The sequence below is a fragment of the Ranitomeya variabilis genome, chromosome 2 (genome assembly GCF_051348905.1).
Source record: "Ranitomeya variabilis isolate aRanVar5 chromosome 2, aRanVar5.hap1, whole genome shotgun sequence".
Taxonomy (NCBI): domain Eukaryota; kingdom Metazoa; phylum Chordata; class Amphibia; order Anura; family Dendrobatidae; genus Ranitomeya; species Ranitomeya variabilis.
Window position 1 is genome coordinate 226,350,377 of NC_135233.1, and position 11,167 is coordinate 226,361,543.

The 11,167-nt window shown below is 48.0% G+C and overlaps 2 protein-coding genes across 2 annotated transcripts; one reads left to right on the forward strand and one right to left on the reverse strand.

Moving 5' to 3' along the window:
* Positions 1–192: 192 nt before the first annotated feature.
* Positions 193–7,060, reverse strand: LOC143805053 (selenide, water dikinase 1-like). The gene is made up of 8 exons (XM_077283831.1): positions 6,682–7,060; positions 4,353–4,456; positions 3,536–3,643; positions 2,889–3,043; positions 1,968–2,058; positions 1,797–1,896; positions 817–1,029; positions 193–497 (listed from the first exon to the last, which is right to left on the reverse strand). Exons 1-8 carry the CDS (start codon positions 7,058–7,060, stop codon positions 274–276), a joined length of 1,374 nt encoding a protein of 457 aa, XP_077139946.1. The 3' UTR covers positions 193–273.
* A 101-nt stretch (positions 7,061–7,161) lies between these two features.
* On the forward strand, positions 7,162–10,842 carry INVS (inversin). Its single transcript, XM_077283814.1, has one exon. The coding sequence runs from the start codon at positions 7,162–7,164 to the stop codon at positions 10,120–10,122; it is 2,961 nt and encodes a 986-aa protein (XP_077139929.1). The 3' UTR covers positions 10,123–10,842.
* The last annotated feature ends 325 nt before the right edge of the window (positions 10,843–11,167 follow it).

Genomic DNA, 11,167 nt, shown 5'->3' on the forward strand with positions numbered 1-11,167 from the left:
GACAGGAGCGGGTTTTACAGGATGTGGCGTCATTAACAGAGGCGGGTGTGGAAGGCAACGGGAGCCCACTCTCCTCCATAACTCTCAGACCCAGCTGCTCAGGCCTGGACCCGGAGCGGAGATGACGACTACGGAAGGGCTTTATTCAGTGTCCATGATGAAAATTAACAAATCACATTCCAATATATTCCATTTCCTTAGATTTACCCCATTGTCCAGACAATTAGGTTTCAGTCCAATCAATAACCCTGAGGCCCAGTGATACTTTCCAGTTTAGCATGGTCCTTCTAGGCTGGATGCGGTGCTGTTGTCACTGGTCCCAGCACCACGCGGGGTCACTTCAATAATGCGAGGTTTCTCAATAATGCGAGCAGACCGGTTTCCTTTCTCCACTATACCAATGATCCACGCCTGGTGGCCCTCGCCGTACTTGGGCGACTTTATCTCGGCACAGAAGCGTGCCGCTTGCTCCCTCGGAAGGCAGATGAGTAGACCACCTTTACAAGAAAATATTCAGGTTAGAAAGCAGCGCCACAACCAGTCACCCCCATAACAATCAAGTAGTAATTAGATGTGAGCGTATTTTTCAATATTCAGTTTACGATCGCCCGGCGAAGATTGTTTTTGCAATATTTGCCGAACGCCATTGAAATCAATGAAATGAGCAAATATATTCGGAAACAATCGGCAATCATAAGTTCGGCACGAGTAGGGTACCAACATGGCAAATTCGGACTCGGCGATCGTTTCCGAACATTCGCTCACCTCTAGTAGTAACACCACTGCCACCCACTAACCCCATCAGCCCGTACTCACCCGAAGTCTCCGGGGACGTTCCTTGAAGTAACCTGAATCTGGTTCCGCAGGCCTTCGTGATGGCCGCCATCTTGGCAATGATGGGCAAATTGTGGATGACAAAGTTAACTTCGCAGAGTTGCTGCTGCGCCAGGTTTTGAGCATGCCCCAAGATCCCAAAACCAGTAATATCGGTAGCAGCGTGGGCGTTAAATAAGTGCATCAAGGCCGCAGCTAGGGGGAAAAAAAAAAATAAAAAAAATGTAGACCTGAGTGATATTCCGATCTGGCACATGGCATAAATTCCAACAGATGTAATCCATCGATATTAAATTGGTGGGGGACCAACTCTGTGGAGGGACAGGCCCTGAGGTGTAGTACTAGGAACAACCACTACTAAAGGTGGAGCAGCACCTGGCAAACAGTGAAGATTCTTCTGTATTCCAACCAGATCCTGACTATGCGCACTGTGAGAATTCACTAATCTGCAGTGACTACAGACTTGTACCCCAAGACCCGGACACCCTCTTTAAAAGTGTGGCCCCAATTTAAAAAAAAAAAACAAAAAAAAAAACACAACAACAAACAACGCAAAGTCCAACACCGTTCCAGAGAGGTTGGCGCTGTCTTCCAGCGGTCAAGTGATATTATGTAATGTGATCGCTGCAGCCAATCACAAGATGCAGTCTTCATGGTTCCATCAGACGGAAGAGTAAAGGCTGCAGACCATCAGAGTCTGTTAATAAGCAGCAGCACTCAGGTGACAATGTAACATGACCACCAAGAGAGACAGTGCCGATACCTCTGGCATGGGAGGTGGGTGTTTTTTTTTTGTTTTTTGTTTTTTCTTTGGGGGGGGGGGGGAGAGGGGGGATTTGGTGGTTGGGGTTGGCACTTAAAGGGTTAAAACCAAAACCACCATTACATAAAAGCGTTGCGCTATGTGACAGCTCGAGTACAAAAGATCGCTCCCGACGTGATGACCACCAGCTATACGTTACCTGTACGATTCAGAGTCGCCATATTAAACATGGCCTCCTGGTATCCCAGTTCAACCTCCTCTCTGCTCACCACCAGACGGATCTTGTTCCAGCGTTCAGCCTGATGGAGGAGACTTAGGATAATGATTACTGGGGTCAAATCACAAAAGCGTCCTGATAACCATGACTTACGTTGTCCAACCACTGATGTGCGTTCACAGCTACCTGCGTCCCCAGGGGCTTCGTCAGCACCAGGACATCACCAGGAACAGCGTTGTGCGGCCTTGGGAAGAAATGACAGGTTTTACAGTGACGGAAATAAGTATTTGATCCCTTGCTGATTTGGTAAGTTTTCCCACTGACAGAGACATGAACAGTCTATAATTTTAAGGGTTTAATATTGAGAGATTTATTTTTTATATTCTAATCCAGAAAATCACATTGTATAAATTATATAAATGTATTTGCATTTTGCAGTGAGAAATAAGTATTTGATCCCTCTGGCAAACAAGACTTAATACTCTGAGGCAAAACCCTTGTTGGTCTCCAGACCTTAATCCCATAGGAAACTTATGGGGGGAGTTGAAGCTCCGAGTTGCCAAGTGACAGCCTCAAAATCTTACTGATTTAGAGATGATCTGCAAAGAGGAGTGGACCAAAATTCCTCCTGACGTGCGCAAACCTCATTATCAACTACAAAAAACGTCTGACTGCTGTGCTTGCCAACAAGGGTTTTGCCACCAAGTATTAAGTCTTGTTTGCCAGAGGGATCTAATACTTATTTTTCACTGCAAAATGCAAATAAATGTATATAAATTTATACAATGCGATTTTCTGGATTTTATTTTTGATGTTCTCTCTCTCAATGTTAAAATTAACCTACCCTTAAAATTATAGACTGTTCATGTCTTTGACAGTGGGCAAACTTACAAAATCAGCAAGGGATCAAATATTTATTTCCCCCACTGTATCTATAAAAAGTTGCCCAATGTAAGGAAGCAGTCCAGCCATAATTACATTGCAAGAAGTTTAGAGGTTTTTTTTTATGTCTGGACAATCCCTCTAAGATCAGACCCTGGAACCAACTAGAGCCCAATCCAGAAGGACACTAACATGATGAATTCGTTGGACTGACACACAACTGTTGCCACTCCTCCAATGATGATCCACGGATTAACCACAGTCTGGCCCCCGGTGACGGAGGTGCCCCCCTCCTCAGCTGCATCCTTAAAACCTTTAATCATCAGCGGTGTCACCTTCTCCCGTTCCTGGAACACATAACAAGGAGTCTATTGTGTCTGACTAAGAAAGAGCCATCACAGAAAATGAGCTGTATACAAAGCCCCGGGCTCCAATCGCACCCTGAAGCCTGGATCAGTCGCATCAGCCATCAAGATGTAACCGGTATAATCCCCATGTAAGATTAGAGAAACACGACTGCTTCCAAAAAGTCATGAGACCAAAATATTTGTGCGACTTGCGGTCGTGCAACAAATTTTCAAAAAAAAAACGTAAATCAAGCTATACCCAAATCACTATTGTGAGCCACCTGAGCGCAAGGCCCGCAGCAAGTGAGCCACCTGAGCGCGAGGCCAGCAGCAAGCGAGCTGCATGCAACCTGACGGTGAAGTTATTGGGGGGACTTTAACATGTCATCATGGTGGACATCTCTGTCAGCTCTCAGGAAATCTGCTACATTGAGTCAAAGCATGCTAACATTAAGGAGTAACAAGGGTCAAGAAACCATTTGCCGGCCTCACCTCGTCCGTCATCTTCTGGCTGACACTCAGCAGCATCAGCATGTTGTCACACTCCGTAATCCCCATGGCATAGAGGTCACTCAGCACGTTAGCACAGGCAATGCGACCCTTGGGACAAAAAAAAAAAAATGTTTATATTAACCCACATGACATCAAGAACAGTGGCATCAGGACCCCCTTGTGTCAGCTCGTTATAATGATGGGTGTCACAGGAGCAGTGAATTATTGGTGGTCCGGGAGCTCAAATATTCCCTGTAACAATCAAAACCTCAGGTAATTCTCATATGTGATAGCCAGCAGTGTGTTCTGTCAAACTGCATACAGGTATAACAGATGTGGGCATTAACTTGGGGGAAGGCAGGCTATTGGACAGTGGATGCATTGAGAGTGTAAGGAAGTTCCTGCACCTATAGTGCTGGAAGAATGCAGATGAAGAGAAACTGCCAAATTATAAAAAAGTTCATCAAAGAGCATGAGAACCGGGACATATTAGATTTGTATGTTCACCAAATCCAGCATTAAACTTCTTCTGTGGGTCGGGGGCTGCAAGACCGTGCACTAATGTAGGTTTTGTGCAAACAGTTTTGAAGACCATCTCCCCATCTGAAAGGAGACTACAGTGGTAAGTGTAAGACGTGTAATCACAGCGGCGGGCGGACCACCGCCCCCTGTAATGGCCGCATTATGGGCACATTCCTTCCCGCTCAGACCAGGCAGGATCATAGTGACTCAGCAGATCCCATCCCTCCCGGGGCAGCACACAAATCCCTAGGAGTCAGGATGACAAGGCAACACTGCTGGTTAACCCTTTCCTCACCTGCATGTAAGGGTCCTCTACCGATGGATAAAAGAAGTCAGTGGTCTGAACGAGAGAAAGACCCCTCTGCCTTAAAGGGATCACGCAGGAGTCCATGCCAATACCTGAAAGGAAAGCACAAAAGTATTTTACCAACATATAAAAATTGCACAAAGTGCAGATTAGCTGAGCCTTTCTCCCTTTTGGGGTCATCACTGCAGATTTCACCCTTTGCAGTAGTAAATTGACATGGTGCAGACCCCAGAGCCGCAGCGCTGGTCACTGAACTAAAATATTCTGCCCAGCGTGGAGGAATCTCACCTACAATACTGCTACAGCGCGTGGTTTCTCCACAGCGGAAACATGAAACGCGCTTTTATAGTATTAGCCAATAAGTTGCAGAAACCTATTTGTAGCCGGCGGTTCCTCAAAATGATCTAAAACCCAACCAGCATCCAATATCGTGCAATCATCGGATTACTAAAGGCCAATGAGCAGATACAACAATGCTCGCCCCAAAATCGTGCGCCCATCACACGAGCCAAGCGCTAGTTCATCTCCTGGTCGCTTATTTGGGTTGTCGGCAGCACATCGCCCCATTGTAAACAGGAGACGTGCTGCCGAGTACATGCATTGGAGCTGGCTTATGGGCAGAATACAGCACTGGGACCTTTCAATGGTCTTTAAAGGGAACCTATCACCCCGTTTTTTTCGGTATGAGATAAAAATACTGTTAAATAGGGCCTGAGCTGTGCATTACAATAGTGTAGTTTGTGGACCCCGATTCCCCACCTATGCTGCCGAAATACGTTACCAAAGTAGTCATTTTCGCCTGTCAATCAGGCTGGTCAGGTCGGATGGGCGTGGCTTCTTCCCCCAGATATTGCGTAGTTTTCCGTTGGTGGCGTAGTGGTGTGCGCATGTCCAAGGTCCCCAATCCTGCACGGGGGGGTGAAAATAGCAGCGATGTCCGTTATTCCATTGGTGGTCGGTGGGCGCGGCCATCTTCCTTTGGCCGCGCGTGCGCAGAAGCGGCGCTCTGCTGGCCGCGGCTTCAGGAAAATGGCCGCGGGATGCCGCGCGTGCGCAGATGGAGATCGCGGCGGCCATTTTCCTGAAGCCGCGGCCAGCAGAGCGCCGCTTCTGCGCACGCGCGGCCAAAGGAAGATGGCCGCGCCCACCGACCACCAATGGAATAACGGACATCGCTGCTATTTTCACCCCCCCGTGCAGGATTGGGGACCTTGGACATGCGCACACCACTACGCCACCAACGGAAAACTACGCAATATCTGGGGGAAGAAGCCACGCCCATCCGACCTGACCAGCCTGATTGACAGGCGAAAATGACTACTTTGGTAACGTATTTCGGCAGCATAGGTGGGGAATCGGGGTCCACAAACTACACTATTGTAATGCACAGCTCAGGCCCTATTTAACAGTATTTTTATCTCATACCGAAAAAAACGGGGTGATAGGTTCCCTTTAAGGGGGGGACTAAAGGTACCGTCACACTAAACGACTTTATAACGATATCGCTAGCGATCCGTGACGTTGCAGCGTCCTCGCTAGCGATATCGTTTAGTTTGACACGCAGCAGCGATCAGGATCCTGCTGTGATGTCGCTGGTCGCTGAATAAAGTCCAGAACTTTATTTGGTCGTTTGATCGCTGTGTATCGTTGTGTTTGACACCAAATGCAACGATACCAGCGATATTTTACACTGGTAACCAGGGTAAACATCGGGTAACTAAGCGCGGGGCCGCGCTTAGTAACCCGATGTTTACCCTGGTTACCAGCGTAAAATGTAAAAAAAACAAACAGCACATACTCACATTGCGTCCCCTGCAGTCTGCTTCCTCCTCTGACTCAGCGCCGCAAAGTGAAAGTGAAAGCAGCACAGCGGTGACGTCACCGCTCTGCTCTCACTGTACGGCGCTCAGTCAGTCAGGAAGTGGACGCAGGGGGACGTGAATGTAAGTATGTGCTGTTTGTTTTTTTTACATTTTACGCTGGTAACCAGGGTAAACATCGGGTTACTAAGCGCGGCCCTGCGCTTAGTTACCCGATGTTTACCCTGGTTACCAGGGGACCTCGGCATCGTTGATCGCTGGAGAGCGGTCTGTGTGACAGCTCTCCAGCGATCAAACAGCGACGCTGCAGCGATCGGCATCGTTGTCGTTATCGCTGCAGCGTCGCTTAATGTGACGGTACCTTAAGATAAAAGGGTCCTCTCAGATTTCCATGCACACCAAAGGGCTGTGTGCTTCCTATAGACCACAGATTGCACCGATCTGCTCAGAGCATCGGGCGACCAGTAGAGCTGGAGTGGCCCTGTGAGTCTGCTCACCCAGCCGTGGGACTCCTCCTTCCTGCACCGCACAGGGGCCCCCCGGGTCCAGGCGACCACCCTCGCCGGGTTCCCCGTCCTCCAGTCCCGCCAGGAGCCTGAGCAGAGTCTCCTGCGGGACTTTACAGCCTCAGCCCTTCATATCGGAGAACGATGTGAGGCGGAAGGCGGCCCCCAAACCCAGAGACTCGGGGTCAAACGACCGGTACCCCGGAAAGTAAGGCGCCATTGAAGCAGGGAGAGAACCGGCCGCCATGATAGCTGCGTGCAGAATGCAACTTCCGGGGCTCAGACGCCACAAGTCATATGTCTGCTTAGAGCGCATGCGCGCAGCTCCACCATAGACGACAGCCAACGCGGATAGAACGTCTGTTGCCATAGAGATGCGGCTTTCTCCTGCCGCACTGTAGAAGTAACCGCTGCTGTTGCCATAGAGACTGTAGGATTGTAGCCGTTCTGGGGAATTCGGCAGTTCCCAGGATGGATGGGCCGCCCCAGGGCTCTTCTCTGGCCTCTCCTGTCCATGCAGCCGCTGTCACCGGGGACAAGGCGACTCTCCTGCGCCTTATCGGCTGCAGCCCAGATCTGACTGACCAGGAGGACCAACTTGGGAGGACTCCCCTGATGTACAGCGTCCTGGGTGACCGCAGGGCCTGTGCTGAAGCCCTCATCCGTTATGGAGCCCGTGTGAACCGCTCGGATAGAAGCGGGAGGACGGCGGTACACTTGGCAGCGCAAAGCGGCAACCATCGGCTTCTGAAGCTTCTCCTGTCTCGTAGGGCGGACTGCACCCACCGCGATTTGCGGGACATCACAGCGTTACATCTGTCCACACGTCACCAGGATACCCGCTGTCTGGCGCTTCTTCTGAAACACACCCCGCCCGGTCAGGTAGATGCCCAGGACCAACGGAAACAGACCGCCCTGCACTGGAGCGCCTACTACAACCGCCCGCGCCACGTCAGGCTGTTAGTGAGGCACGGATCAAACATCGGCATCCCCGACCAAGAGGGTAAAATACCTCTACACTGGGCGGCCGGACATAAAGACCCGGAAGCGGCCTTGACGGTGCGCTGTTTGCTGGAAGCCGCCCCGACAGAGTCGTTACTCAACTGGCAAGACTACGAAGGGCGCACCCCTCTGCACCTCGCCGTCGGTGATGGTAATCAGGAGGTGGTGCGCCTTCTCACGTCCTACCGTGGATGTAACGTGGCCCCCTATGACAATCTCTTCCGTACCCCGCTACACTGGGCGGCACTTTTGGGTCACACTCCTATCGCAAACCTTCTCCTGGAACGAAACCGTTCTCCGAACATCCCTTCCGACAGTCAAGGAGCCACACCACTGCATTACGCGGCCCAAGGAAACTGCCCCGATACCGTACGGGTCCTGCTCACTCACCTTTCCGTGCGAGATGAAGCGGATTTAGAGGGTCGGACGGCTTTTATGTGGGCGGCCGGCAAAGGAAGTGATGAGGCGCTAAAAGTTATGTTGGAGCTTGACCCAGAACTTGAGATAAACAGGACAGATAAATATGGCGGCACCGCCCTTCATGCCGCCTCCTTATCGGGGCAGATCAGCACTGTCCGCGTACTATTAGATAACAGTGCCCAAGTGGACGCTGTGGATGTCATGAAGCACACGCCGCTCTTCAGAGCATGTGAAATGGGACACCGAGAGGTCATCTCTACCTTAATTAAAGGTGGCGCAAAAGTTCATCTCGTGGACAAGGATGGGCGCTCTCCGCTCCATTGGGCGGCATTAGGAGGCAATGCCAATGTATGCCAAATACTTATGGAAAATAATATTAACCCTAATGCCCAGGACTATGAAGGTCGGACTCCATTGCACTGTGCAGCCTATGGGGGCTACATTGGCTGCATGGAAGTATTAATGGAAAATAAGGCAGATCCCAACATCCAGGATAAAAATGGACGCACGGCTTTACACTGGTCCTGCAACAACGGCTACTTAGACGCCGTGAAGCTGCTGCTGCTGCATTATAATGCCTTCCCCAACCAGATGGAAAGCACAGAAGAAAGATATACACCCCTAGATTACGCACTGTTGGGTGGGCATCAGGAGGTCATACAGTTTATGTTCGAGCATGGCGCTCTCTCCATTGCTGCCATACAAGACATTGCCGCTTCCAAAATCCAAGCCGTCTACAAAGGACACAAAGTACGACGGGCTTTTAGGGATAGGAAGAACCTATTAATGAAGCACGAGCAGTTGAGAAAAGATGCAGCTGCCAAAAAGAGAGGAGAAAATAAGAGAAAAGTAAAAGCTGGTCAACAATGTAAAGAAAGCCAAAAAGATGAGAAGCAAGCCAAACCAACAGAAGTCTTAAGGGACTGGGAGGATGGAAATAATAAGGAAACCAAAGAAATTAGATTTAAAGAAATTCCCAATAAGAAAACACTTAAGGAACACCTCAACCAGATTTACCAAGAAGCCCAAGATGGTAAGACATCTCCGTGGCCCAGAGAGATTTGCATGTTACCAAGCCGAAATAGTCCCAGAAAATTGAGTCATTCTCCAAGTATATCTTCTCCAACTCCACGATTTGAGGGGCAGTCTCATGAAGATGACCCGATTAAGACAGAAGATGACAAAAAGAAATGTGGTAGACCAAAAAGAGAAGCCAACGACGTCAATAAACCCAAAAAAGTGCACCTTGGCCACCAAAAAGGTCGTAGGAAGTCAGACAAGATCAGAGAAGAATCTGGTTCTTCTCTAATGTCGGAGAATAGTGATGAAGGTGGTAGAAACAGAATTAAGGTAAAAGAAATGGAAACTTCAGAAAATATCCAAAACGAGGAGGTCCTTCAAAAGAGCACCAGAATACATAGGACTAAAAAACAGGACCTGGATATCGTCACCCAAAAGCTTGGATCTTATAATATTACAGAATCAAGATCAACCAGGAAAAAGAGAGAACGTGATGATCGTATAGTCCAAATGGAAAATGTTGATGGAGAAGTATTGGAAAATCAAAAACATCAAGAGAAGAGTTTTTCTGCCAGAACTGGACACAGACCTTCGACGGGAAAACTGTCCAAGTGTGAAGACAAAAAGTCTTCAGGAAAGGTCCATCGTAGTTCTTCTGGTTCCCACTCGAGGAGGATGACACATGGACAAATGGAAGCGAAAATAGTGACTTGCTCGTCATCAAGCGATATCAGCTTCCGGAGGTCACTGACCAACTCAATTCCCAGGGAATCTTCAAGGTTCGGTCAAAACATGATGGACTGGCAGCAGCTGGACATCGAGTTAATTCCATTGGAAGCAAGACTGCAATTGGTGGAGAGGGAGAAAGCGAGGAAGCAACTGTTTCAGCGCAAAAAACAAGCCGCGATGGTTATACAGAGGGCCTGGCGCCAGTACAGAAGCAAGAAAAAGAGGAATAATATAAAATCTTCTCATGGTCACCTACCATAAATCACGTTCTTCACAAATCTGGGAGACCCTGACTGTACGTGTTCCTTGTACTTGATAACATTGCTGCTCTTCTCCTGAAGGAGGTCAGGGCCATATTTATTTTTATTAAGTATTTAAGAAATCTTCTATCCAATATGTGACTGTGCCACGTAGGGGTGGAAAACCTGCATATCTTTTATTACCCAAAGCAATTTTGTCCAGTATTAAAGGGGCTAGATTACACTTGATATAATACAAACTTAACACGTGGATTTTGGTGCAGATTTGCTGCAGAATCCACAGTGGAGGATGCAATTGGCAAAAAAAAAAAACTTGTTTGGAAAGGGAATTTGCAAACACTTTTTCCATAAAGCTAGGGTGGCCGGATTCTTTAAAGGGAATATGTCACCAATAAATGACTTAGTTAAATCAGTTTTTCATGTTAAAGGAGGTTTTAACAATGTTAAATATATATTTTATTTTTCCTTATCATTATAGTTAAAAAAAAAAAAAAAATTTCACACTGGCCACTAGGCCTAATATTGGACTCTTCGTTCTTGTTCTTCACATGGATATTAATAGCTTGTATAAAAGAGTTAGATGAGCATGCTCTAATCTGGGCAAAGGTCATTGTGGGGAGGAGGTGAGCTGTGACATCACCTATTGTGAACACGTGAAATAGATCACTGTCTGTAGTTCCACTTTTTGTATTCAAGAACTGAAATAAATTAACTTTTTGATATTCTAATTTTGTGAAAAGCGCTTGTAGGCGTTACCAATCATTGTACAGGAAGGGGAGGAGGTGAGCTATGAATTTACTCAGTTAATGTTGGACATTTATTTACTGTAGATAGATGTTTTCTGTAATTGTAATCCGGTTATGTGACGATAATGAGACTGATGAAAAGTCTTCTGTGCAGGCCAGTAAGTATGAGTCCGGTGTGGAGCCTAATGACCAGTGTGAAAGTACATTACAGTCTACGGTGTCACATGGATTTTAGTCCCTTAAAGGGAACCTGGCAGCATATTTTCCGGCTATAATATGCCGCCACTACCTTTCAGGGCT

Excerpts from the sequence above, each read along its gene's own strand:
- INVS (XM_077283814.1), top strand. The coding sequence starts at position 7,162 with ATGGATGGGCCGCCCCAGGGCTCTTCTCTGGCCTCTCCTGTCCATGCA.